This window comes from Agelaius tricolor, unplaced genomic scaffold (genome assembly GCF_023055355.1).
Source record: "Agelaius tricolor isolate 1412-34295 unplaced genomic scaffold, bAgeTri1.0.p SCAF_16, whole genome shotgun sequence".
NCBI classification, from domain to species: Eukaryota; Metazoa; Chordata; class Aves; order Passeriformes; family Icteridae; genus Agelaius; species Agelaius tricolor.
This window is the reverse complement of record NW_027269276.1, coordinates 565,470-593,071: the sequence shown is the minus strand read 5'-3', so window position 1 is coordinate 593,071 and position 27,602 is coordinate 565,470. Positions and strand designations below refer to the sequence as shown.

Sequence of the window (27,602 nt, the reverse complement as noted above, 5' to 3'; positions counted from 1 at the left end):
GCTCCGCGTTGGGGCTGCTCAGAGCAATGGGGATGCTGCTCAGGGTGATGGGGGTGCTGCTCAGAGCAATGGGGGCGCTGCTCAGAGTATTGGGGTGCTGCTCAGAATATTGGGGGTGCTGCTCAGAGCATTGGGGTGCTGCTCAGAGCAATGGGGGCGCTGCTCAGAGTGATGGGGATGCTCCTCCTGAGGAATGGGATTGCTGAGAGCATTGGGGGTGCTGCTCCCAAGGAATGGGGCTGCTCAGAGCGATGGAAGCTCTGCCTGCAGGGTGGGATCCATTTCTCACAGAGTGTAACGTGGAAATGGCTTTGCTGATAGAAATCCAGGCTGGTTTTGTGGGCTGCTCCTCCATTCAGCACCAGGGAGGGTGCAGGGAGGCTCCTGTTCCCTTCCCTGGCTTTTCTGGGGTTTTTCCATGAAGTGAGGATGGCAGGGGAAGCCCTGGGGCTGGACAGCCCTGTGGGGTCACTGTGCTCATGCTCTGGGCCGGGCTGGAGCTTACCCTGGGGCTCAGAACAGCATCTCCCTGCAGAGCAGAGCAGAGCAGGGTGCCCTGGTGCTGGCACAGGGGACAGAGCCCAGCCCTGCCAGGGACTGTGATGCAGCCAAGGCAGGGATGTGCCAGCGCTCAGGACAGAGCACAGGAATAAGGTCACTCGTTTCTGTTTGAAAAAAACAGCAAAGCAAATAATCCTGCTGAAAAAAACTAACAAAGCAAGTAATCCTGCTTCTGGCGTTCTGTGGGCAGCTGGATCCTGCTGGACAGTTTGGGAGATGGATGGAATAACAGCTTCCCTTGCCACGGAGGGTGGCACATCCTTCCTGCAGATGTTACTGCAGATCCTGCCTGAATCCAGGCCTTTGCCTGCCAGGCCCCTGGTGTGCTCCCTGCGTGTGGGGGAACATTCCCAGCCTGGCTGAGCTGGGCTTACAGCATGGCTCAGGCACCCCAGGCTGGGCAGGGATTGGGGGGACACCCTGGGGGCTGAGCTGGGCTCACAGCATGGCTCAGGCACCCCAGGCTGGGCAGGGATGGGGGGGACACCCTGGGGTGGCCCTGGGGCAGCATTGGCTGCTCTGGGTGGAAGGGGCTGCAGTTCTGTGCCCTGCTGCTGCAGAATGCCAGCGCTGTGGCCCCTGGGTGTGTGCAGGGAGTGTCAGCCCACATCACCATCCCCGGATCAGGCGCCCAGAGAGTGCCCTGTGCTCTCCCGGGTTCCTCTGGAAAGGGCATGTGTGACACAGCGTGTGACTGCAAGGACATAGGGGCCTTTTGGGGGCTTTTCTGTGAAAGCTGAGCTGAGCACAGCCCATCCCTCTGCAGCTGGGATGGCCCTGCCGGGGCTGTCCTGGGCTCTCTGCCCCTGCACCCTGCGCTGCCAGGGCTGCCCATCCTCGGGCAGGACACGGGGGCAGCACGATGGCACCCAGCATACGCTGCAAACCCTGAAAACCCTGCATATCCTGCATACCCTGCATATCCTGCATACCCTGCATATCCTGCATACCCTGCATATCCTGCAAACCCTGCATACCCTGCCCACCCTGCCCACGCTGCCCACGCTGCCCACCCTGCCCATCCTGCCCACCCTGCAAACCCTGCATATGCTGCCCACCCTGCCCATCCTGCAAACCCTGCCCACCCTGCCCATCCTGCATACCCTGCAAACCCTGCACACCCTGCCCATGCTGCCCACCCTCCATACCCTGCCCACCCTGCCCACGCTGCCCACGCTGCCCACCCTGCCCCTGCAGCCTGTCCCATGGCAGAGCCACCAGCCCTCCCTGGGGGCCAGGAGCTGTGCAGTCCCTTCCAGCCCAGGCTGTGGGTCAGCAATTCCCAGCAGGGCTCTGCTTCCTTCCCAGCAAGGTCACCACGGCCCTGGCCGTCCCCACAGGACTGCCAGGCAGGGATGGAGGCACGGCAAAGGTCGGTGTTCACTTCACAGGGCTTTGGTTGGGTCCCAGGTGAAAGCAGACATTTGCATCTAAATGAATATGTATTTTGAGACGTTAAACCCCGCGGCAAAACAAGGGCCTTGCTGAGATGACAAATGCATCTCTCCCTGTGCCTGTTCCCATATCCTCACAGCAGCTTTGGAAACAAACCCAGGTCAGCCCAAGCAGTTTCTCTTGCCTTCCTTCTCCCTACACCACAGCCTGCTGTAAATACTGAGCAGCTGAAACCGCAAATGAGAGGAGCTGTGGATCTGCAGGGTCTGTGATGTGTGCAGGATCCCAGCACCTTGTGCAGCTCCAGGTCAGCTTCTCGTTCAGCCCAAACCCTCATTAAGAGAGAAAAACCTGCTTGGAAAGCGGGGGAAAAGAGCTGGCTCTGAGTCATCTGGGAGGCAAAGTGGGGGTTTATGGCTTGGGTTTTGGGGGGTTTTATTCTGGCTGAGGGGTGAGCCAGGACTGCCAGGCCCCTGGATGGAGCGAGTGGGAGCAGCACATTGGTATGGCCAGGAGGGACTGGCACTGGCACGGGGGTGGCACGGGGGTGGCACTGGGCCCGGCAGCCCTGGGGCCGTGCTGCCAGCAGGGTGGGCAGCAGGAGCCCGGGGTCAGCATCTTCTGCATGGAGCTGGGGGCAGAGCATCCCTCGGGAGAGGGGAGCAGGGAGCAGCAGGTTCCCACCATGATGCTGGGCAGCATCCCAGGCTCCTGCAGCATCCCGGGATCCCCCAGAGCATCCCCGGTTCCCCCAGAGCATCCCCGGGCTCCCCCAGAGCATCCCCGGCTCCCCCAGAGCCTCCCCCCCCATCGGGGCACTGCCCGGAGCTGGCTCTGCCCTCTCCGAGCCCCTCTGGGAGCAGGCAGCAGCATTTTCTGCCGTGTGAGGTTTTCTGTGAGGCTGCTCTCCGCAGGGCTGTGCAGGTGCAGGGTTACCCAGGGGTTGTTGATAAGGGAGCCTGGTCGTGGTGCAGGATCCATGCCCAGCACTGTCTGTGTCTCACCTGCTGCTCAAGGTGTGTCAGATTTACTGGGAACTTTCTGCTCTCTGCGCCTCTCTCAGTGAGCATCATTCACACCTGGCCAGGCTCTCCTGGAAATCGCCTCCTGTGGCAGGGGCCCTCCTGCAGCCCGGTGCTGGCTCTGGCTGTAAAAAGCCCAGTCCTGCTGTTAATATTCAGGGAGCAGCGCCGCCTCTCCCAGGACAAAGATCCTGCCGTGGCTGGGCACATCCGAGTTCATTATCATGTTAATCTGACTGATTGCGGCCTCCCAGAAGGATTCCACATATGGTCATTCCTGCAGCACAGATAAAAGCTGCTTCGCCTCACTCACCGGCTCCAGCTCCTCTCTTGGTGCACGGTGCTCTTTATTCTTGAGGTGCAGTTCTGGGAGACGGAAATATGAATTATTTTTGAACCTGTTCTTAGTTTTCAGTCTGAATTGGGGTTTTGAGCGTCTGCCCTGTGTCTGCAGTCAAGATTTCCCCCCTTACTTTTGTTGTCCTATTTTGGCTCTGGTTTGAAATGGGAAGCATGAGCTGAGCACCCTGCACAATCCCCTGCAGGGATCCACGTCCTTCCTGGGAAATCACCTGGGGCAAGCTGTAATCCATGGCGCTGGTTCTGGCGGAGGCACGGGGTGCAGGGCACCCTCACATGGGATTTGGCTGCTTGACTGGCACTGCTGGCCCAGGGCTTCAGCCTGACAGCTCACACTGAGTTATTCCACTGGCTTCTGTAATTCAGAAGCAAGGCTTTGGGGGCACTTGTGGAGCACAAGCAAGTTAAAGGGCTCATTCCAGCCTGCTGGCACCTTGAGCTGCTCAGCACCTCCTCCAGCCCCACGGCCAGGATGTGGCCCGGGGTGGTTGGTCCAGTGTGGCCTCAGGACCCTGGGGCTGTTTGGGGACAGTTTGGGGACAGTTTGGGGCAGCAGCCTCGGGACCCTGGGGCTGTTTGGGGACAGTTTGGGGACAGTTTGGGGCAGCAGCCTCAGGACCCTGGGGCTGTTTGGGGACAGGTTGGGGACAGTTTGGGGCAGCAGCCTCCAGGCTGAGCCCCTTGCCAGCTCCCCCAGCCCCTCCTGGTGCTCCATTCCCTTCCCAGCTCCACTGGCAAAGCGTTCCAGGTTCCCACAAGGCCAGGCAGCCCAGCCTGCAGAGCTCTCCTGCCCGCAGCAGGTAGGGCTGGCTCCTGAGGAGAGGCATTCATGGCATGATCTCTCTGAACACGTTTATTGGCCTCTAAACAATTCACACCAGAGCCGGTTGTGCCCAGAGCCTTTTGCATGCTAATGGCAGGGGAGTGCCAAATTCAACAAGAGCCACATGGAGCCACTCCAGGCTGCATGAATGAAAAAAGGGAGTTTGAGTTATTGGAAAAACCAATTTGGCTTTATGGAGAGAGATTTTTCTGTGCCTCTCAATTATAGAGTTATAAATCCTGAATGTAATTCATAAAAGCTGCGTGGCAGCAGAGTGAAGGTGACGTGTCATCAGTCACCGGGAGGGAAGGGCTGGCTTGTGGAGAGCTCTCAGGGCTGGGGAATATTCAGAATATTCCCCGCATCCTCTGTGAGTCCGTGCGGGATCCGGGCTGGTGCCAGCCAGGAGCTTGTCCAGGACAGGGTGCAGAGGTGGGGATGTCCTGCCTTGCCCTGGTGGGTGGAGAGGCGGGAGCTGGGAGAGCTGGGGCTCAGCAGAGAGGAGCCTTTCACCCTGCCAGGCTCTGTCCCAGCCGCTGGCGGTGCTGCAGGGCAGGGAGCAGCTGTGCAGCACCGTCCCACCGGCCAGCACCTGCTGCGGGGACCCGGCCCCTCTGGGCAGGAGGGTGGGCAGGAGGGACGGCCCTCCTCTCCTCTCCCTCTCCCTCTCCCTCTCCCTCTCCCTCTCCCTCTCCTCTCCTCCAGCCGGGTCCTGCTCCCTGCTGGCAGCTGCCACAGCCCTGAGGCTGTGCCTGGAGAGCTGCAGGGCTGGGCAGCCCCGGGGAAAGCACCGAGTCGGTTTTGCAAAGCCCATGGAAGCTGTCAGGAAAGCTCGAGATAGGCAAACCCTCCCCAGGCGCTGTGGGAGCTGGGAAATGCTCCTGGTGCAAGTTCCTGATTATTAACGGGTGTAAAAACGTGCTCAACTGCTGTCCCACTGCAGACCTTCCTAAATGAGGACATCAGAGGCTGAAATTCCATGGTGGAGAGCCTGTGGATCCTTCTGCACACGCCAGCATGGCAAAGGTTTGGAAACCTGCTGAGGATTAAGAGGAGAGTCACTAATCTGGAGTTTAAGGCTCCGTGGGGCCCTTCATTAGGAACTTTCCTCCTCAGGAGCTTTATAAACTTCTGGATCCAGCTGCCCAGATAAGTCTCGAAGACAGAAATTACTGTGTCAGCGAGGAGGAAGGATTAGAGATAACAGGGAATTAATACTGAAATGCATATGCTATAAATATAACAGGATTACAGTGGAGTTATGTAAAAGCCCTTTTCCTTCCCCGAGTCTCCTTGGGTGGGCAGGGCTCTGCTGGGCAGGTGGGCAATCCCCTGAGGTTCTGCCTTCACCTGTGGCTCCCAGGGCATCTGTTCTTGTCATCCTAACAGGGCACAGGGAATGGCTTCAAACTGGCAGCGTTCAGGGGAGATGGGCAGGGGTTGTTCCCTGGCAGGGTGGGCAGGCCCTGGCACAGGTGCCCAGAGCAGCTGGGGCTGCCCCTGCATCCCTGCAGTGCCCCAGGCCAGGCTGGACCCTGGGGCTGGAGCACCTGGGGCAGTGGAGGTGTCCCTGCCATGGCAGGGGGGTCTCTAAGCCCCTTCCCAGCCAAGCCCACCCCCCTCAGCCCCAGATCTCCCTCCTGCCCCCCTCACCTGGAGGTGCAGGCACAGCCCCGGCCCTGCCCTGTCCCTGGGACCCCTCCCCTGCCCTGGGGCAGCCCCCAGCCCCTCCTGGGGCAGGAGGGGTCCCTTGGAGCACTCTGCTCCTGCTGCCCTCCTGGATTTCAGGGCTGCCTGGAAATGAACATTCTCAGGCCTATTTTTGCCCATTTCCTCCTCATTCCAGGGCTTAGCAGAGGCTCTGGCTCACGGTGAGGGCTGAGAGCTGTCAGTCAGGACTTGGCCCTGCCTGCAGAGCCAACATTAACTTTGTCTGAGGGATGATAAATCCCGGGCTCCTACAGCACGGTGCCGAACTTGGAAAATGAAGCATTTAAACCACAATATTGCAGTCAAATTGCTGGTGAAAATCTCTTCATGTTGGCAGTGGAGCTGGAGGGTCTTTGATCTCTCCCAGCTCAGATGTTGCTGCCAAAGAGACTTAAGCTTAAACTTCATTTTGTAAAATAGACTTTTTTTGACGCTTTCCTTTAAAAAAATAATCTCCTCCTGAGCTCAGGAAGCAGGGATGAGTGGGCAGCCCACAAGGAGATTTCCAACCCAAATAACGCAGGAAGGAACCACTTTCAGCTGCTTCTATTGCTTCTGTAAATCCTGGGCTCAATCCATGGAGCAGCTGGGGGGCATTTGAGCCCCAGGGGTGGGAATGCTGGGCTGGGGCTGGGGGCTGGCCCGGGGGTGCTGTGGAGGTGGCAGGGGCGGGGGACAGGCTGGCAGGTGGAGATGTTTCCACAGCTTTGGGGTTGGTGCTGTGCCACACCTGCCTGAGAGCTGGACTGGAGCAGCCCTGGTTTGGAAATGGTCTGGAAAGGGGCCGTGCCTCCCATCTCTGCAGCCAGGACCTGGGACAGGGCTCGTCCTCCGTCACTGGGGTGGGACTGAAGGCTCCTGCCTGAACTGAGCCCTCTGCCCATTTGCAGATGAGCTGCTATTTTTAAATCTCTCTCTTTTTTTTTTTTTTCGTTTATTTTTCTATCTGTGGATGACCCTAATTTTGGCTGAGAAGCTTAGGAAAGCAAAGAATGCGAGGTTACTTTAATCTTCTTAAAGTTTGGCACCCTGCTCCGGGCACCCTGTGCCAGGCCCTCACTGCCAGGGCACCATCCCTGACTCCCAGTACCGCACCCGTCCCCGCCCCGTGGCCGTGGGCAGCCTCTCCCCTTGTCTGTCACTGGTGTCTGTCATGCAGCTCATGATGAGGAGTCCCCCCCTGGCCCCCTCAGAGGCCCCTGCAGACACGGAGAGCCCTCGGCAGGTGCTGGCACTGGGGGCAAGCCCTGGTGCCAGCCTGGCACGGGGCATCCCAGGGGTGCCAGCGCTGCCCGAGGTGTCCCCATCAGCCTGGGCACCCCGAAGGCTGGCCTCAAATCCTGCCGACAGACAGGAGTCTCGTTTTATAGGAACGTGTAAAGATCCAAACATGGACTATTTAAGCCGGTGTTATGCAATGGGAGCTCTTTTAAGTCGTGATTTGTAAAGGCAGTTCAGATAATTTCCTGAAAGACATTCTGCTAATGATTAATTTAGAATATGTTTAATTCAAGTTAGAGAGATCAAAGAGGGAGCATTTTCCCTGTAATGCCATCCGCGGTTTCACACTTTCACCGGATTCCAGGCACCGGGGGTGTCTGCTCTGTCCTTCCCCGCAGCTGCCCTGTGAAGATGGCAGAGGAAAGCGCTCTGCGGGCTCCGTGCTGCTCTGGGGCAGGAAGGGAGAGGAGCCTCGGGCCCATCCATCCCTGTGAGATCGGCTCAGAGGAGGGACGGGGTGCTGGGGCTGTGCAGCAGCGGCTCCAGCTGGGGCTGGCGCTCCTTCCTTGGGGTCCAGCTGGGAATTGTTACAAATGATCAAATCCTGAGCCAGAATTATCAAAAATTTAGCAAAGATTTATTAATTTGTCTGCGAGACCGAAGTTCGGTCTTCGAAACCACCATAGCCAAAGAGTCAGCGCCGAGCCCGGGATCGGGCGGGTGAACGAACACGGATCCGAGCCCTCGAGTGTCCGAGTCTCCCCCGTTCACACTCGGGGCTCCGCGCAGCGAGGTTTTGCACAGTTTATTCTGCCCGAGGCAAAGATGACCGAATGTTCTTTGTGTCTCTTCACAGGATGATGCAGAGTTTGAGCTCCCGGACCCTGTGCAGGGCCGGGCCAGCGGCGGGGCCGCTCCTTCTCCTTCCAGGGCGCGCAGCTGCTGCACCGAGCCGCAAGGGCCGGGGAAAGGGGCGCTCAGGGGGCCCTGGGAGCAGGAGGGACCCCGAGCGGGTCGGGCTGTGTCCCAGGGAGCAGGGACAGGAGAGGGAGCGGCCTCGGGACGGGCTCTGTGAGAAGCCCTGGGTGCAAAGCGCGCTCCGGTGCCCGGGGCAGGGCTGCAGCCCCCGGCCCTGCAGGATTTAAACCGTGCGGAAGCGGCGCTCGGGGCACGGGTTAGGGCTGCCCTCGGCAGGGCTGGGCTGGTTGGGCTCGGTGGTCTCGGGGGCTTTTCCAGCCCCGGTGTCTCCCTGTGACTGCCCCTGGCACAGGCCAGGCTGGGGCTGGGGCTGGGGCTGCTCATCCCGCCGGGGCGCGGCGTGCGAGGTGTGAACCCCGCTTTATTTACAGCACAAACACATCCCTGCACCGGCGGCACCGAGCCCCGGGCTCCCGTGGGCTTCCCCCGCTGCAGTGTGCGGCTGCCGAGCGCCTGTTTGATCAGATAAGGCGCTCGTTTGATCAGATACGGCGCGCGTTCCGTGTATCTGTCAGGAAGCGGTGTGCTCGTGGAAGGAAGCAGGCAGCGGTGTCAGGAGCAGCCTTTGATCGGCGGGGATGCGCGGCGGCTCCCGCACGCCGGGGCTGCCGGAGGGGAATGGATCACCCGGGAGGGAGCTCCGGGGAAGCGGGATGGAGGCGGCAATGGCCCAAACCACGGGGCACCGGCACAGCGGCGGGGTCTGCAGCCCCGGCCCCACGGGAGGAGGAGGAGGAGGAGGAGGAGAGTTTTGGGGATGTGGTGGCCAAACCTCTGCGCAGGAGCAGCCCGGGGGCAGAGGGGGCTGACGGCACAAACCCACCTGTGGAGACAGGAGAGGAGCGGCCGATAGGGAGCAGAGCCTGCAGGGGACGATGGTTTTCATCGGGGCGATGGTGGCCCCTGCACAGCCGGTTCAGGTGGGAAACCCGGGAGCCATCGGGGCATTCCCACCTGGGCCTGGGCGCTTTCATCCCTTCTTATGGGGCATGGCCGGCTCAGCTGCCCCTCGGGTGGGATGGGAGAAGGTTCCGGAGCCGGAAACGTCACCCCGGGAGCTGTGCGGGGTTTGGGCCGTCCTTGGTGTCGCTCCACAAGCTCCGGAGCCCTCACACACATCCCCGGGCTCTGCCCCCCGGCCCCTGTGCTGTCACTGACCCTCTTCGTCCTGCAGAGAGATGCCAAGGGCCAGTACCTGTTCGACCTCCTGTGCCACCACCTGAACCTGCTGGAGAAGGATTACTTCGGCATCCGCTTTGTGGACCCCGACAAGCAGAGGGTGAGAGAGAGCCCCCCTGCCCGGGCAGGGCTGCTGCAGAACGAGCTCCGGGGCCCCTCCAGTCCCTCCTTGCCCTTAGAGCCCCGAGGCGGTGCACGGGAATCGCTGTGCAGGCGCAGCGATCGATAACAGCGATCGATAACAGCTATCGATAACAGCTATCGATAACAGCTATCGATAACAGCGATCGATAACAGCTATCGGTCAGCCTCGGTAACGGCCCCGTGCTGCGCTCCCCAGCGATCAGTACAAGGCACAGGACAGCCAATTCCTGCTCCGGGGCTCCTCTGCCGCTCTGCCACAGGGAGCAGCCGATGCTGAGCCAGGAGCTGGGCACGGAGCTGCTCCCTCGCTGTGGATGGGAGCCCCGAGCCTCCCGCTCTCCCAGCTCCCTTCCAGGGCCACTCATCCACACCCAGAGCAGGACCCTCCTCTTCCTCATCCTCCCCGCCTTGCCCAGTCACGGCTGTCAGGCGTTAATTGCCGTTTTTTCCTTGCAGCACTGGCTGGAGTTCACCAAGTCGGTCGTGAAGCAGATGCGGGGTGAGTGCTGCTGGAGGTCTGGGCAGACTCTGCTCACTCCACCTTACGTGTGTTCCCATTTTCTCGTGCCTGCCCCCTCGGGTGCCTCCCCCAGGATCTGCCCTGGAGGGCTGGGAGCTGGGTTATCCCCACCAGCCCCACAGCCAGCGCAGGGCAGCAGCTCAGGGAGAGCAGGACAGGAGGGACGGGGTGAGGAGGTGACACTGGGCAGTGGGCAGTGGGCTGGGGGTGGGTACAGAGCCCCTGGCACTGCCCACAGCCCTGTCAGGGACCTGCCCTCGCCATGGCCCTGCAGCGAGGAGCGTCTGCCCCTCCTCACCAGGGCAGCCTGGGGGAACAGGGCAGGTGGGACCCCAGTGTGACCTGGCTGAAGGGAGCAGCGTGGTGCAGGGGACAGCCCTGGCCTCTGGTGACACATGTCCCTGCTCTCTGCAGCCCAGCCCCCCTTCACCATGTGCTTCCGCGTCAAGTTCTACCCCACGGACCCCGCGGCGCTGAAGGAGGAGATCACCAGGTGAGGAGGGCACTGCCAGCAGGGGCAGGAGCACATGGACGGGTTCCTTGTGTGGAGCCACTGGGATTCCCCAGCCAGCCCGGGTGCTTTGGGGCTGCTCCTGCTGTGGGGGGAAGGCACAGGAGCGCCCACCTGAGCTGGGTCAGCCCCTGGAGCTGCTGTGCCTGGTGGGGAACCCAGGCTGAAGGTGGGCACAGGGTGCCCGGAGCATCTGGGGCTGCCCCTGGATCCCTGGCAGTGCCCAAGGCCAGGCTGGACACTGGGGCTGGGAGCACCTGGGGCAGTGGAGGTGTCCCTGCCATGGCAGGGGTGGCACTGGGTGGGCTTTGAGGTCCTTTCCTGCCTGAGCCATCCCTGGCCTGGCCTTTGGGTGCAGTCAGTCCCAGAGCCCCGTTGCAGGGCAGAGCCCAGCCCCAGCCCCGTGACACAATCCCTGCTGCTCAGGCTGCTCCAGCCCAGGGGCCGGCACTGTGCCTGCCCCATCTCGGGTGTCCCTGCCGTGCTGGGCAGGGCTGGCGTGGCTGAGCCCTGGATCCTGCAGCAGCCAGCGTGTCCCTGTGCTGCCAGGAGCGCCGGGGCAGCGCTGCTGCACAGGGCTGGCAGCACGGCAGGGCTGGCAGCACAGCCTCTGCTCAGTTCTATCTCTAGGGGCTCTTCGAGCTGCTCTTCCTGCCAGCAGGGACGACACCAGAGCCCCACGGAGCAGCTCTGGAGACTGAGCCTGGACGTGGGTCCCCAGCAGCCCTGAGCCCTGGGGGAACTGCCTGGAGCCTGCAGGGAAGGGCTCTGAGCTGGCACCTTCTGTGGGGACCAAAGGGGTCCCTCCTCCCACGGCACCTGAGAGTCTGCAGCGCCAGGCCAGGGGGAACGGCTGCCCAGCGCCAGGGGCCGGCTGAGGGGCGTGTGGGGAGAAATCCCTCTCTGCCAGGCTGCTGGGCCCTGCCACTGGGGCAGCCTGATCTGCTCCTGCCCACGGCAGCGGGTGCAATACAGAGAAGAGTTTCCTCCCAAAACCTGATCTAACTCTGCCTTCTGCCACCCCCACAGGTCCAGGCTGAGGCCCCCGTGCAGGTGAGCTGCCCCTGCTTGCTGCCCTTTGAGGTGTGCCTGCAGCTGCAGCTGGAGCCTGGGCTTAAAATTCACTTTTCCCTGGTCTGACTGCACTCTAATACCAAGATCTCTCTTTAATGTATTTTATCTGTGAAAATTAATGGTTTACCTCATCATAAACTCAGATTTGAGCAATGAGGCATGACCGAGGACTGCAGAGTGCAAGTCTGGTTATTCAAATTCATTTCTGAGCACTCCATTTTGCTCCTTCGCTCATGACTTATGTTCCACCAGCTAAAGGTTTTCCCAAACGCCACATGACGCAGCCCAAAATGTTACTTAGGTTTAAATTTATTGGAATGTGTAATTTTTCCAGCATAGTTTGTCCTTTATCCGGGCACAGAGACAGGGATGGGGAGCACAGGAGGCAGCTGGCCCTGGGTGATGCAGCGAGCACGCAGGAGGGATCTGGGTGCATACACCGAGACCTAGAAGGACACAGAAAGCTTGGGAAGGAGAAAATCACGTTTTGGGGAAGCTGAACACCCAGGGGAAATGCAGCAGGCACTGGTGGGCTCCAGATCATGAGACCCTGGCCAGGGTCAGCCCAGCAAGGGCCGCGTTGGGCTGCTGGGGGAGAGCAGGTGTCTGGTGGCAGGTATTCCATGTCCAATGGGCTGTTTGGGTAATCTGAGCTGTGCCTAATGAAGGGACTCTCCCCCTGTGCCCAGGTACCTGGTTTTCCTGCAGATCAAGAGGGATCTGTACCACGGCCGGCTGCTCTGCAAGACGTCGGACGCGGCGCTGCTGGCTGCCTACATCCTGCAGGGTGAGGCCCTGGCACAGCAGGGACTGCCTTTCCCTGCCAGGCCCCTGCCATCCTGCGCTGGCAGCAGTGACCGGGGCACCTGCAGTGACCGGGGCACCCGCCTGGGCTGGGCTGGGGGCAGTGAGGATGGTGCTGGGCTGGGGGCAGTGAGGATGGTGCTGGGCTGGGGAGGATGAGATGGGTGCTGGGCTGGGGGCAGTGAGGATGGTGCTGGGCTGGGGCAGTGAGGATGGGTGCTGGGCTGGGGGCAGTGAGGATGGTGCTGGGCTGGGGGCAGTGAGGATGGTGCTGGGCTGGGGAGGGTGAGGATGGTGCTGGGCTGGGGAGGGTGAGGATGGTGCTGGGCTGGGGCAGTGAGGATGGTGCTGGGCTGGGGCAGTGAGGATGGGTGCTGGGCTGGGGGCAGTGAGGATGGTGCTGGGCTGGGGACAGTGAGGATGGTGCTGGGCTGGGGCAGTGAGGATGGGTGCCAGGCTGGGGAGGATGAGGATGGCGCTGGGCTGGGGAGGGTGAGGATGGTGCTGGGCTGGGGCAGTGAGGATGGTGCTGGGCTGGGGCAGTGAGGATGGTGCTGGGCTGGGGGCAGTGAGGATGGGTGCCAGGCTGGGGAGGATGAGGATGGTGCTGGGCGCTCACCTGCAAGGCCACACCTGCACAGGGTGTCCCCAAGAGCAGCCCCTGGGCTCATCCGGCCCTTGCCCTCCTGCCTGCCCTCCTGCCTGCTCCTGCAGCTTGAGGAATTAATAAATTTGGGATGGTGACCATCTGCTGCCAGGTGACAGCCGCACAAACTGCAAAATTAATTGGATGCAGTTAATGCCTGGCAAAGGATCCCTCCAGTGGGGTGGGAGGGCATTCCTGGGCTGGCATGGAGATGGGCATGCACGCTGTGCTCTGCTCTTCCCCACTGGATCTGTCTCCCTCCAGCTGAGATTGGGGACTACGACCCAGGGAAGCACCCTGAGGGCTACAGCTCCAAGTTCCAGTTCTTCCCCAAGCACTCGGAGAAGCTGGAGAGGAAAATCGCAGAGATCCACAAGTCAGAGCTGAGGTAGGGGAGCTGCGGGGTCAGTGACAGCCAGAGCACCTCTGTGCCCCTTTGGGATTGTCACTCCTGTGTCACATGCAGCTGGGACCTGCCTCAGCCAGCATGGCCCAGGGGGCTTCATGGGGACAGGGACCGGGCACTCACAGCCCTGCTGCCCTCACCCCTCTCCAGGGACGTGAGCTGTGGAGACCTTCAGCAATCCCCACTATCCCATGGCACTGCTGCTGCCTCTGGAGCTGGGTCCTGAAGGGTTCCTGGGGATGGACGTGGGTTTATCTTCCCAAAAACCCATCAAAGCTGGGTCCTTATGGGCCAGGGGCTGCTGCCCTCTGCCACCAAGCTCCCCTTTCCTTGCCCCCAGTCTTTGTGCTGCAAATAGGGAATCCCTCCCTGAATTTGGCAGGTGCCTTTTGACCCTTGCCAGTGCTGCCGGTTCAGCGTGGCTGCTGTGGATGCAGCTGGCAGAGAGGGTGGGCCAGGCTTCAGTGCTGGGCTCCTGCTGATCCCGTGAAAATGCAATGGGAATGTGCTGTGGCTGATGCTTCATTGCCAACAGAGCCCCTGCAGCTGCCTCTCGCCTCCCTGTCTGCCATGCAATCTCTTTTTCCCTCCTGCAGTGGGCAGACACCAGCTACTTCGGAGCTGAACTTCCTCAGGAAAGCCCAGACTCTGGAGACCTACGGGGTTGACCCACACCCATGCAAGGTAAAGCAGCTCCTGAACCCACTCCTGGGGCTGCTGCTGGGGCTGGACTCCTCTCTGTGGCCAGTGCTGACCCGCTGAGGTGCTGGGGACTGTCCCCAGCGCATTTGTCACCTGCCAGCAGCTCTGGGGCTGTGCTCAGGGGGCTGTGCTGGGGCCATCAGCCTTGTTCAGTCTCAGCCCCATCCCTGGCCAGGGTGAGAGCACGAGGGCAGAGGGGAATGCTCTGAAACCTCCCAGGGAAGCTCTAGGAAGGTGTTTTCAGCACAGACAGCTGCGACAGGGTGGTCGATGCCCTCCTGCAGAAGCAGGACTTGGGAGGCCAGAACAAGGTCAGAGACGTGGCTGAGGAGGCACCAGGCATTAATCTGGCTGGGACAGCCCATCCCTCTGCCCTGCCCAGCCCATAATCCAGTTTGCTGCTGGAAATGCTCTTTATTGACTGAGGATGTCACTGCCTGTGGCTCTCTGCTCCCTGGTAATCCCATCACATGCAGATGGACGTGGGATACAGAGCAAACAGAAAATTCTGTTCTCAGGCAGTGCCTGTGCTGGGGCTTTTCCCCAGGGCTTTTCCCTGGATTGTGCCACATAAACACACAGTTGCAGTAAATCTGGGGGGGTTCCCGTTTGTGGGTAGTTTCTGAGTACCCAAGAGGTTGTTTTGCTCTGAATTCCCTCTGAAGCTGTGGTCTTGCCAGCAGCCACCCACCCGTGACCTTTGCTGCTGGAGTCAGGTAATTGCCATCCTTTTACTTCAAGAACCTTTTGAACATATTTGAGTTACACTAATTAGCGTTCCTATGAGGACAAACATACACTCTTGTATGTCTATCAGCAGAATTTGCCTAATTCATCAAGAGCTGCTGTTAATGTGCTTAAAGGACCTGGAAGCCAAAGTTAAATGAAGCTGATTCTTCTGTTCTCTCTTCCCCAGTGGACTGTGCAGAAGTTGGGATGAGGGTTTTTCCCTCAGCAGACACCTTCAATTCAATGTCCCTTAACTCAATCCTCTCTGAAGTTTTCATGGTACTCTCATAGTAGATTTCTCCCCCAAAAAACAAACACAGAGGAAGATCTTCCTCTCACAGGGCTCACTGAGTCCTGGGTTGTCCTTGGTGCCTGTTTTGTATGTAAATCCCTGTAGGAATGTGTGTTTGTGTGTGAGAGAATAGCAGGGGTCCCTCTGCTTCTCTGTTTCTTGTGATGGACAGAACTTCTGGCCCGGCCAAAGAGAACCATGGAATGGTTTTGGTTGGAAAAGCCCTCAAAGGCCATCGAATCCAAACATCCCCCAAAGCCACCACTAACCACGTCCCTGAGTGCCACATCCACACATTTTTTGAGTCCATGTGGGGACCTGTGCTCTGTGTGGCACACCCAGGAGGACACATCCTTCTGCCGAGACTCTGCTTCCTTCCCTGGAGGTTTTCCCAGGTTTGGGGATGAGCCCTTTGGGCAGCCAGGCCTGAGCTGTGGCTGGCTGGGGCAGGGGCACACAGGGATGTCCCACCTGTGCCAGGCAGGAATGTCCCTCCTGTGCCAGGCAGGGATGTCCCTCCTGTGCCAGGCAGGAATGTCCCACCTGTGCCAGGCAGGGATGTCCCACCTGTGCCAGCCTGGGGATGAGTTTGGGCTGCTCCCCTTGGTGTGCAGGTGTGGGGCTGAGGGTCAGCACTCTCTGCCTTCCTTTGGCCATTCAGCCTTGACAGCTGAGATGGACTTTGCTTCTGAGCACCCTCCAAAGCCCTCTGGGGATCTGCTGGCCAAACCCCCAGGATGGATCCAGCCAGTGCTGCTGACCCACAGCTCAGCCTGTCCCCAGGAGCCCCTGGGATGGGGCTGAGGGCTGGCACTGATTGCTGGGTTTGGACTGGCACTGGGCTAAAGACTGGCACTGATTGCTGGGTTTGGACTGGCACTGGGCTAAGGGCTGGCACTGATTGCTGGGTTTGGACTGGCACTGGACTGAAGGCTGGCACTGATTGCTGGGTTTGGACTGGCACTGGGCTGAAGGCTGGCACTGATTGCTGGGTTTGGACTGGCACTGGGCTAAGGGCTGGCACTGATTGCTGGGTTTGGACTGGCACTGGGCTAAGGGCTGGCACTGATTGCTGGGTTTGGACTGGCACTGGACTGAAGGCTGGCACTGATTGCTGGGTTTGGACTGGCACTGGGCTGAAGGCTGGCACTGATTGCTGGGTTTGGACTGGCACTGGGCTAAGGGCTGGCACTGATTGCTGGGTTTGGACTGGCACTGGGCTGAAGGCTGGCACTGATTGCTGGGTTTGGACTGGCACTGGGCTGAGGGCTGGCACTGATTGCTGGGTTTGGACTGGCTCAGGAGTCCCTGGACTGGGCCAAAGGGCTCACACTGATTACTGGGTTTGGACTGGCTCGGTGCCACCCGGGCACTGGCTGGGCAGGGCTCCAAGGGAGCCGAGTACAGCTGGGGGTTATCGTGTTCTGGGTTAATTGCTATATATAATATACATATATTTAGGACTTGGACGTCAGCGATCCTTGTGAGTCCCTTCTGACTCAGGATATTCTGTGATAATATAATAAATAACAAAATTAAACTATATATATTATAGTAATTATATATACCAAATAAATAGCGTAGATCTATATAATAATTATATATATTTACACAGAGTAATATAGTTACAATATATATGTGTGTATATATATATATATAAAATACACATTAATTGCAGCAATTTCAACATGGTATTATATTAATAGCAGGAATTCTATAAATGTCAATATGGCATTTAGTGTAGACAATAACAGGTAACTGACTCAGGATATTCTGTGATAAAATAATAAATAACCATATTAAACTATATATATTATAGTAATTATATGTGCCACATAAATAGCATATATCTATATAATAACTAAATATACCTACATGGAATAATAGTTACAATATATGTACATACACATAAATATATATATATATTTATGTATATAAATATATAATATATAAAAATCTATAAAAATAAATTATGTATTTATATATAATATATATATATGTACATATTAATTGCAATAATTATAACATGATATTATACTAACAGCAGGAATTCTATAAATGTCAAGATGACATTTAATGCAGGAATTACAGATAGCTGTGGCACCCTGCTGGCAGTGCTGGCACCCGGGGCTGGGCAGTGCCCGGCTCAGGGGCAGGGGGGACAGTGATGCTCCAGCTGTGCTGGTGGCCAGCAGCTGCACGAGCCCCGGCTGTTGCCTTGCAGGACGTGTCCGGCAACGCCGCGTTCCTGGCATTCACCCCCTTCGGCTTCGTCGTGCTGCAGGGGAACAAGAGGGTTCACTTCATCAAGTGGTGAGTGCACCTTGTCGGGTGGTGAGCTCATTTCATCAGGTGGTGAGTTCATTTCATCAGGTGGTGAGTTCATTTCATCAGGTGGTGAGCTCACCGCCAGTGTGAGTTCACTTCATCAAGTGTGAGCTCATTCCCAGTGTGAGCTCACTGCCAGTGGTGATTTTCCCCCAGGGGCTCCCCTTGCTCCCTGGGCATCCATGGGGTGTCCAGGGGGTGGCCGGCTGTGTGGGCACGGGGCAGTGTTTGGTGCACGCAGAGCTCTGCTGCCCCACGTTGTTGTTCCCTACGTTTGTCCCCATTAAACTTCATCTTTCCCATGTCAGCCGCATCCCAAACGCCCCCGGGAGCCTTCTCAGCTGTCCCTGGGTCACTGCAGGATGCCCAGCTGTGCCTGGGCTGTGCCTGGGCTGTCCCTGGCAGCTGGCACTGCCAGTGCCCATGGGCGAGCCCCCGCTGACCCTCAGCCCCAGCCCGGGCTGTGCCCCCCTCCAGCCACGGGTTTGTGAGCCAGGGCTGCTCTCAGCGCCCTGTGGCACCTCCTGGGATGGAAAGCAGGCTCTGGGAGCGCTGGGTGGGCTCTGGGCTGGGTTGGCTCAGCTCCCACCTGCCTGTCCTTGTCCCTCCAGGAACGAGGTGACCAAGATGAAATTCGAGGGGAAGACTTTCTATCTGTACGTAAGTCAGAAGGAGGTGAGTGCTGCCCCTCCCCAGGACATCCTGGGCACAGCGGGCTCTCTGGGACCACGGCAGCAGCACCACCCGGCCCTGCAGGGCAGGGACGTGGGGACAGCAGCTCTGTGCCTCTGCTGGGATCACCTCCCTGCTCCTGCTGCTGCCCAGGTGTGGGCACTGGAGCCCACAGCCCCCTTAGCTCCAGGCCAGGCCACACGGGGCCTCTGCCAGGGCCCCCTCAGCTCCTGGCCATGCCCTCCAGTTATAAACACCCTTGGGTTATTCCCAAGGTGCTTCTTCATTGCCATCATCCCTCAAAGTCAGACAGGACTCCTCTGGCTGGGGTTGGCTCCCACAGGAGCAGGAATTTTTAAACCCCGCTGTGTTTCTGGCTGTTCCCAAAGGCTGGGAGGTGTGGGCACATCTGCCCATCCCTCACACCAGGTGCTGCACCAGGCTGATCCCTGCAGCCCAAGTGGCTCCAGAGCAGGATCTGTCCCTGCCAGTGCCACTCTCTAGCTCTGTATACTCCACTCTTTGTCTGTGGGATGAGCACCACTCCCTGTCCTCCCCCTGACTCCCTGTTTTTCTTCTTTAGGAGAAGAAAATTGTTCTCACCTATTTTGCCCCGACACCAGAAGCCTGCAAACACCTCTGGAAGTGTGGGATCGAGAACCAGGCTTTCTACAAGTACGTGCTGCTTTGGGGGTGTGCTGCAGCCCCCGTGGATGGGTGCCCACCTGTGGGCTCCATCCAGGCACCAGGGTTGGTCACTGGCCATGTGGCACCTCATCCCAGTGGTCACTCACTGGCCATGTGGCACCTTGTCCCAGTGGTCACTCACTGGCCATGTGGCACCTTGTCCCAGTGGTCACTCACTGCCGTGTGCCACCTCGTCCCAGTGGTCACTCATTGGCCATGTGGCACCTTGTCCCAGTGGTCACTCACTGCCATGTGGCACCTTGTCCCAGTGGTCACTCACTGCCATGTGGCACCTTGTCCCAGTGGTCACTCACTGCCATTGGCCATGTGGCACCTTGTCCCAGTGGTCACTCACTGCCATGTGGCACCTTGTCCCAGTGGTCACTCACTGGCCTGTGCCACCTTGTCCCAGTGGCCCTGGCAGAGCCACCAGCCACCAAAAGCACTGGTGCCCTGGATGGGGTCTCTGCCCTCCTTTCCCAGCCCCTCTGTGCTCTTCCCTCCTCAGCAAACTCCCATCAGGAAATTATAACTAATTATTTGGGACGAAGCCCGGAATGCCAAGCAGCACCATCCTGTTCATGCCATTCTTAACCCAGGCCACTTTGTGCCTGGTAATGAGTTTTATTTTAATCAGCAAGCTGCGAGACAGAGCATGCGATGCATTCCCACCGGGAATTCTGCAATCAGCAGCTGCAATCAGCAGGTTTCACTCCTCATTACATGAACACGGAATGAAATTGCAATATTGCTTTACAAATCTCTCTGTGATTAATCGTGGCAGTGGATCGCTGCTGGGTCCTGCACCCTGCGGCTGGACCCTGGGCTGGCCTGAGGGGCTGCTGGGCACTCCTGGGGTGAGGGATCAGCTCCTGTGGGATGGGGGGAAGGTGGGATGGTCCCTCTGGTGAGTGCCCACCTGCCCAGGTGGGGCCGGGTCTGTCACCCTGCAGCTCCCAGGCTGTGAGGGGCTTTCATATCTGGAGAGTGCGGGTCCCTGCACGCAGGTGTCAATGCTCCCAGAGCTCAGCAGGACTCTCACAGCGCTCCTGGCCTGTTGCAGGTTGGAGAAGTCGAGCCAGGTGCGGACGGTGTCCAGCAGCAACCTGTTCTTCAAGGGAAGCCGCTTCCGCTACAGGTAAATCCTGCACAGGGAAATCCTGCACAGGGAAATCCTGGCACAGGTAAATCCTGCACAGGGAAATCGTGCACAGGGAAATCCTGCACAGGTAAATCCTGGCGCAGGTAAATCCTGGCACAGGTAAATCCTGGCACAGTTAAATCCTGCACAGGTAAATTCTGCACAGGGAAATCCTGCACAGGGAAATCATGCACAGGGAAATCATGCACAGGTAAATCGTGCACAGGTAAATCGTGCACAGGGAAATCGTGCACAGGGAAATCCTGCACAGGTAAATCCTGCACAGGAAAATCCTGCACAGGAAAATCCTGGCACAGGGAAATCCTGGCACAAGTAAATCCTGCACAGGTAAATCGTGCACAGGGAAATCCTGGCACAGGTAAATCCTGCACAGGTAAATCCTGCACAGGGAAATCCTGGCACAGGGAAATCCTGCACAGGTAAATCCTGCACAGGGAAATCCTGGCACAGGGAAATCCTGAACAGGTAAATCGTGCACAGGGAAATCCTGCACAGGGAAATCCTGGCACAGGTAAATCCTGGCACAGGTAAATCCTGGCACAGGTAAATCCTGCACAGGTAAATCCCGGCACAGAAGCAGCTGCTGGGTTTGTGTTCCTGGGTGCTCCTTGGGGAGCAGCTTGGGGCTGCAGCGGCCCAGGGACATCTCAGAGTCTTCCAGAGATCCCCAATGGCAGTGCTGATCCCACCCGGCCACCTCTGCCTCTGTCTCTGTGTCACAGAGGCCACCCCTGTCCCCAGCTCCCAGGAGAGGGTTTGGAGGGACAGGAGTGGAGGATGGGAGATCTAGGGATACAAGGTGTGAAACAAATCACCAGTATCCCTAAATTCCCGTGCTGAGCTGCTGGAGTGAGAGCCTGGACTGGGGACATCCTGTCTACAGGATGAGACACCCCAGCATGTCCTCTCACCAAGGCGCACAGTGCTGGCACCTTCCTCGCTGGCAGGGCAGGACCTGGGTGCCCATGGTGTGTCCATCTCACACACCATGAGGGGAGGTGACCCCTGGTGTCCAGCATCCCATGCCAGAGCAAGCAGCAGGATTTGGTGGCAGAGGTGTCAGCTCAGGTTTCTCCATCGCCCCCATTTCCCTGGAGGAAACATTTCTGCTTTCCCCTGGAGCTGTGTGGGGAGGGGCCCAGGCCGTGCACGGGCCCTCTGTGTTCAGTCTGAAGAAGCATGCTTTGAATACACGTACCAAGCATTTTCCAGAACGTCCACACCAATGTTAGCACTGGATTATAGGTATTACTTTAACCAGGAACATGAAAAACAGTCTTCCTGCAATGCTTTTCATGGTGGGCTTACTGTATATGTTACCAAACCAGGAGAAAGCAGCTGCCTGTAGCTTTGATCATGATTTCATTTTACTTTTCTGTGTAATTTTTTTTTTACTTCTCTTGTACCATCTCCTTTGGAATTCAAGGAGTTACTTGTAGGGAATGCTAGGTGGAAAGGTGTACAGTATAAAAATATGCTGGTTTGCAGAGCACAAAATGAGATAAAATAAGAACTTATAAAATCTAGTGGAAGCCAGAATGACAGTAGCTGTGGAAGAAGCTTGGGGAATTTGTACTGGGGTGCCCACGTGGCTGCCAGGGCTGCGCTCCTGTCCTCACCTCTGCTGCTCTTGACCCACCTGCAGTGGCCGTGTCGCCAAGGAGGTGATGGAGTCCAGCGCCAAGATCAAGAGGGAGCCCCCCGAGATCCACCGGTGAGAGCCTGGGGTGGGAGCGTGGCCAGAGGGTGCTGTGGGCCCAGGGCGCTGCTGTGAGCCCAGGGCATTGCTGTGAGCCCGGGCTGGGACTGTGACTGGGGTTGGGAGCATGGTCAGAGGGTGCTGTGGGCCCAGGGCACTGCTGTGAGCCCAGGGCGCTGCTGTGGGCCCAGGGTGGGAGCACAGCCGGGGTGGGAGCGTGGTCAGGGCACTGCCATGTGCCCCAGGTGGGAGTGTGCCCAGGACGCTGCTGTGTGTCCACAGTAAGGGCTTTCTGTGCCTGTTCTGGCCCTGACCCTGTCCCCACTGCTGTCCCCAGGGCCGGGCTGGTGCCCAGCAGGAGCTGCCCCTCCATCACGCACGGCCCCCGGCTGAGCAGCGTGCCCCGCACCCGGCGGAGAGCCGTGCACATCTCCATCATGGAAGGTAGGACACGGGGCAGCCCTGGGGCACAGGAACACAGGGACAGGGGCACCTGCAGGGACAGGGACACACAGACACAGGGGCACCTGCAGGGACAGGGACACACAGACACAGGGGCACACGGACAGGGACACCTGCAGGGGCAGGGGCACACAGACACAGGGGCACACGGACACCGGTGTGCACACAGACACAGGTACACAGTTGCATGTACACACAATGTGCGCACAGACACTCACACGTGCACACACACGTGCACAATGTCCAGCTGAGGCTGCAGCCCTGGTGGCTTGTCCTCAGTAAAGCTGGTGTTCCACCAGGCTGGAGCAGGGAGGCTGCTCCTCCCCAGGCTGGGGCTGTGTCAGAGGAGAATGCACTGGGAAGAAGGTCTGGCAAAAGGCAAAACACTGGGAGCAGCTGTGGAGGTGTCCCACAGGGCTGGGGACATGCTGTTGGCTGTGGCTGTGCTGCTGGTGGTGGCTGTGTTACCTGCTGGTGACAGCAGTGTCCAACTCCCAGTGACGTGGCTGTTCCTGCCCCTGGATGGGCCTAGTCCTGCCCCAGCACAGCCACCCCCATCCTGGTTCCGGTCCCAGAATGCACACAGGGACAGTCTGCCCCATGGGCAGGATTTAATTCCACCAAGGGATCCCTGGGTCGGTGGCTGTGCCAGTTTTGGGGATGGAAGCAGACAGGGTCACCTCTGCCACCTAGTTCCATGTGACAGCCTGTCCCCCAGATGCCGCTGGGAAGCAGCCAGTGCATGAAATCACCTCCCACCATAAATCACCCCGAGCTGGTTCCACCCCTTTGCTTTTCCTCACTCTCACCTCAGCTCAGTCCCAAAATAGTGCTGAGCCCAGGGCTGGCAGCAGTGCCGCTCTCAGACCGTCCCCGCGCTCCCCGTGTCCCTGTGCCACCATGGTGAAGTGCCTGGTAAGGATCAAGACCCGGGTCAGCGTGCACCTGTGGCTCATCAACCACTGCTGCCGGGCGGTGCGGGTGCGGGTGCTGGCGCTGGGGCCGCGGCTGCTGTCCCGGGCCCTGGGCATCCTGCCCCTGCTCCCCGCTGCCCCCGGCCTCCACGATCCCTGCAGCCCTGGGCAGCCACCTGAGCCAGGTAACGCTGCGCCGCAGGCTCTGGGCTCTCCTGGAGCTCCCCGGGGTTCCCATGGACTGTGGTCCCATGGTCAGCTGGTGGGGCGCAGGAATGTGGGGCGCAGGAATGTGGGGCGCAGGAATGTGGGGCGCAGGAATGTGGGGCGCAGGATGGATACGCATGGCAGGGAGTGGGCTGGGGTCTCCGAGGCTGCCTGGACTCCAGGTTGTTACCACAGAGCAGCTCTGGTGGTGGGGCTGGACTCGGATTTTCAGGATTTCCCAGCTTCTGCTGCCAGTCCCGTGGGAGCAGATGGCAGGAGGGTTTGGGTCTGGGGGCCAGCCCTGCTGTCACTGTGGTGATGAGCAGTGGCAGCCCCTCAGGGGCTGTCCCCCGCGTCGGGGACACAGCGGGTGCCATGGGGAGCGTTCCCATGAGAGGGGAGAGCGCAGAGCGGGCAGGGTGAGAGCGTGTTCCCTCCTGTGCCCAGGAGCACAGCGTTGCTGTGGCACTCACCCGGGCAGCGCTCACCAAGGAGAGGCTGCAAATCCCCGGGAATGCGGCCGGATGAGCTCCGGGTGCTGCCCTTCACCCCCCGGCAGTCGGGCCATGGTGACAGCACGTCGAGGTGCTTTAGTGCACTGCGCTCTTTCCCGGTGACAGCTCCAGCCCCGTCCCTCTGCAGCCGCCTGCAGGGTGGCCCTGGGGACCAGCAGGTCCCCAACATGACCTTCAGACACCCTCCCTGGAGCTGGGGCCCCTGCAATGGCAGAGCTCCTACCCCCCCCCGCCTGCCAGAACTACCTGAAACAAGTCCTTTATGTGCACGGTTTCTTGGAATTGGGGATTTAGAGGAGATATTGGTAGGGGCAGGAGTTCCTTGGCACAAAGGACCAAAGCTCAGCCTGGTACGGGGCTGGGAGCTGGCACAGGGGCTGGCACAGAGCTCCTGCCATGGCTCCTGCTCGAGTGTGAGCGATGTAAAACATCTGGTTTGTGGTGAACTCAAAGCAGCCTGTGCCGCAGGGGCTCCTGCACATGATGGGGACACCTCCCCTGTGTGCTGGGGACCCCCACCCCCAGCAGCCCAGCACGACCCCTCTGTTCATGCACCTCCCACCCGGGGCTCTCATCAGTGCCACCCACCCCTGCCCCATCCCACCCTGTCACCCTGTGCCGGGCAGGTGCCCACGGGGCTGCAGTGCCACTGCTGGCGCTGCCAGCGGCAGAGGGGCCCCAAGCACTGTGGGCAGCTGCCAGGGGGACTGTCACTGTCACTGTCACCTCAGGGCAGCTACAGCCCGCGGGTGCGTGTGATTGCCTGCGGAGCTGCCCGGACTCTGCCACGCTCCCGGCTGGCAGCCAGGGGCTGGTGGTGCTGCTGACAAACCAGGCGCGTTTTGAGGTGTCACCAGCGCAGTCACAGGTCGCGTTGAAGGGGCTGCAGGTCCCAAAGGACCAACAATAACAGCAACAACAAGAGCAGCCCAGGGCAGCACCGCACTCTGTCCCACAGGGCCGCAGCGTGGGGCAGTGTGGGCAGCTCCCGGCCGTGGAGAGGAGCCCCCCGCACCCCACTGAGCGTCCCCTTGCCCCTCCCTGTCTCCCCAGGCCTGGAGTCCCTCCGTGACAGCGCCCACTCGACCCCGGTGCGCTCGGCTTCCCACGGCGACGCCTTCGCGGGCCCGGGGCGCAGCGGCCGCGCCGAGAGCAGCGAGCGGGTGGCGGTGATCGCCGACGAGAGCTACAGCCCCGCCGACAGCGTGCTGCCCACGCCCGTGGCCGAGCACAGCCTGGAGCTGATGCTGCTGTCGCGCCAGGCCAACGGGGCCCCGTGCAGCATCGAGGAGGAGAAGGAGTCGGAGGCGGGCACGCCGGCGGCAGAGGCGGAGGGCGAGCTGCGGGCGCTGTGCCCGGGCGCCGCCGGCCTGGGGCCCGCACAGGCCCAACAGGTGAATAAGTTTCTTTTAAGTGTCCTCCGTTTGCTCCTTGTGACAGTTGGACTCCTCTTTGTTTTGCTCCTCCTCCTGATCGTCCTTACCGAGTCCGACCTTGACACTGCCTTTTTCCGTGATATCCGCCAGACCCCAGAGTTCGAGCAGTTCCATTACCAATACTTTTGTCCCCTCAGGCGATGGTTTGCCTGCAAGCTCCGCGCCGTGGTAAACCTGCTCATTGACACCTGAAGGCAGGAGCCAGCACGGGGGCCTGGACCTGCCGCCGTCACTCACTAACCCTCCCCTCCCGACCCAGAGCCCGGCCGGCCGAGGAGGCGGCTTTCCGGGAGGAAGAGGAGGGTGGGCGCAGCCCCCGGAGCCCCCTCCTCCCCGTGCTCCCACCCCCGGAGCCCGCACAACACCTCCCGTCCCGACCCCACGCTCACGACTTGGGAAGCACCGAGCAGAGGGGAATTCTTTGCTCTGCCAGCCCGGCCGGGGCTGGCGGGGCCGTTCCGCAGGAGCTTTAGCAATGGTGCTACTGAGGTTTCATTTAACACTCGTGTACTGTTACGGTATTCAATCCGCACTGTGCCCGCCACCCCCGCCCTCCACGAAGCGCTTGGCAGAGCCCTCCCTGCTCACCGGAGCCTCCCAGGAGGTGACAGAGCTCGCGGGGACGCCCCGTGCCCCCCTCCCCGCAGCGCAGCCATCCGGAGCCCTCGCCCTGCTGCGGACTCGGCCCTTCGCCACTTTTTTAAGCCTTGAAGCATCGGTGCTCCCGAGGGCAGGGGAGCATGGAAGCCAGGGGATGCAAACCTGGCGTGGAGCTGTAGTGACTGTGTCAGATTTATTGGGATGACCTTTACCCTCCGCCAGTTGTACCTGTTTTGTAAAAAAACCAAGCAAAAAGAACAAAAAAAAAAAAAACCAAAAACAAAAAAAGAGAGACATTTCAAGGTCTATTTTAACAAGGAAATGCTATTTTGTTATCAGATCTAATCCAGTCTTTTTTTACTTTACGGATGGGGTGACCGTGGGTGCCGGTACCGAGCGGTTCCCAGTGAGCAATGGTTTAAGAGTGAACGCAAGGAGCCCAAGGCCAGCCGAGCCCTGCTGGGTTTGGGACAGAGAAGGAGCTCTGATTTTGGGACTCTTCCCAAGAGGACACAAGTTCAGAAGCGCAGGTGACACCGAAGCAGCCAACGGACACCTTTAGCCCCGACCGTGGTTGAGTGCAAGTCAATAAACCCAACCCATCGTGAGGACCCCCGGACTGTTGGTCACCAGGAGCAGCAGCCCATCCACAGGGAGCAATAACAGCCAGTTCTGGTTAGGTTGGGGTGACAAGTTGGACACATCAGCAAAAAAAAAAAAAAAAAAAGAAAAAAAAAAGGGTAGAAACAGCTGAGCAAGTTTAATTTCATCTCAGGGAGAGATTTTTCCGTAAGCTGGGGCCATAACTGCAGTTTTACAAAGCCTGATGTCCGTGTTGTCTTTGAGCATCCAGCACCCACCGCTGGGCGGGATGGTGACCTTGGGCCACTCCTTGTCACTGCAATAAGGGGAGGGGTCCCGTGGGGGCACAGCCCCCTGCCCGGGTCACAGCCCGCTCACCGCACCAGGCCCGAGGAGGGTGGGGCCCAGCCCTGGCTCCAGGGCACGGCAGGAGCCCCGGGAAGGCTCCAGGAGCCCCGGGGAAGGCTCCAGGAGGCGGAGCAGCAGTTTTTTTACATGATAATCCTGTTTTATGCAACATAGCAGAATTAACTCTTAGTGTAGTGTTCCTACCTCAGCCCATAGCGCTGATGTTTCTATGCAGTTGTGCTCGTCCCGACGCTGACATTTTTTACCCCGGGTTAACGCTGCAGTGTCGTCCTTCTCCTCCTCCTCCTCTCCTCACTGCAATGTTCTGTGTGACGTGTGACAGCACAGCTCCATCCTTTTTGGACACGTCCTCCAAGCCCCAGCTGGGCCCCTCCACCTTGGCTTTCCTCGGGTGACGCTCTGTGCCAGCCCCAGGTCACCTCTGCCGTCGTCCCCCAGCGTTTTACTGCAGAACCACGAGAATTGGTGATTTTCCGTTGTACGTTTCTCCCGTCGGCCCCAGATCCTGTCGTGTGTTTCAGGCCCTGTTAGTTTTGCCCGTCTATCTATCAAAATGTTGTTTCCATAGGTTCTGAGAGCAGAATCCCATGAATCTCGTCCTAGCATACTGCATCTTTCAGCAGTAGACAGTAAAATACCTGAAAATGTGAATTTCTTAGTTTTCATAAAGAAAACCTAGAGATTAACCTTTCATGTGCCAAATACTGTAAGTTACATTCTTTTTTCCTTCAAAATGTACCTTTTTCTACATATCCAATACCTTAGTTAGCATAAAATCATTGGTGCCATGAAAAGTATTTTTAAATTTAAATAAATATTTAAATATCATGAAAAGCAGAGTTGGGATGAGCTTTGTTCAGCGATTCTGATTTTTCTTGTGAAAACAGCTCAA

General features: G+C 58.9%; 1 protein-coding gene across 2 annotated transcripts in view; it reads left to right on the top strand.

The window, feature by feature from the left end:
* The window catches only part of FRMD5 (FERM domain containing 5), a 60,966-nt gene extending 33,422 nt beyond the window's left edge, over nucleotides 1-27,544 (top strand). The window contains exons 2-15 of one of the 2 annotated variants that reach the window (XM_071441086.1): nucleotides 9,245-9,349; nucleotides 9,850-9,892; nucleotides 10,328-10,406; nucleotides 12,188-12,285; nucleotides 13,213-13,336; nucleotides 13,951-14,038; nucleotides 17,302-17,390; nucleotides 18,017-18,080; nucleotides 18,661-18,752; nucleotides 19,828-19,902; nucleotides 21,572-21,640; nucleotides 21,963-22,069; nucleotides 24,777-25,117; nucleotides 25,297-27,544. In XM_071441086.1, the coding sequence (XP_071297187.1) occupies nucleotides 9,245-9,349; nucleotides 9,850-9,892; nucleotides 10,328-10,406; nucleotides 12,188-12,285; nucleotides 13,213-13,336; nucleotides 13,951-14,038; nucleotides 17,302-17,390; nucleotides 18,017-18,080; nucleotides 18,661-18,752; nucleotides 19,828-19,902; nucleotides 21,572-21,640; nucleotides 21,963-22,069; nucleotides 24,777-25,117; nucleotides 25,297-25,344 (1,422 nt within the window). In that variant the 3' untranslated portion in view covers nucleotides 25,345-27,544. Of the gene's footprint in view, nucleotides 1-9,244; nucleotides 9,350-9,849; nucleotides 9,893-10,327; nucleotides 10,407-12,187; nucleotides 12,286-13,212; nucleotides 13,337-13,950; nucleotides 14,039-17,301; nucleotides 17,391-18,016; nucleotides 18,081-18,660; nucleotides 18,753-19,827; nucleotides 19,903-21,571; nucleotides 21,641-21,962; nucleotides 22,070-24,776 lie in introns of both variants that reach the window. The other variant, XM_071441085.1, reaches the window with a different exon arrangement.
* The last annotated feature ends 58 nt before the right edge of the window (nucleotides 27,545-27,602 follow it).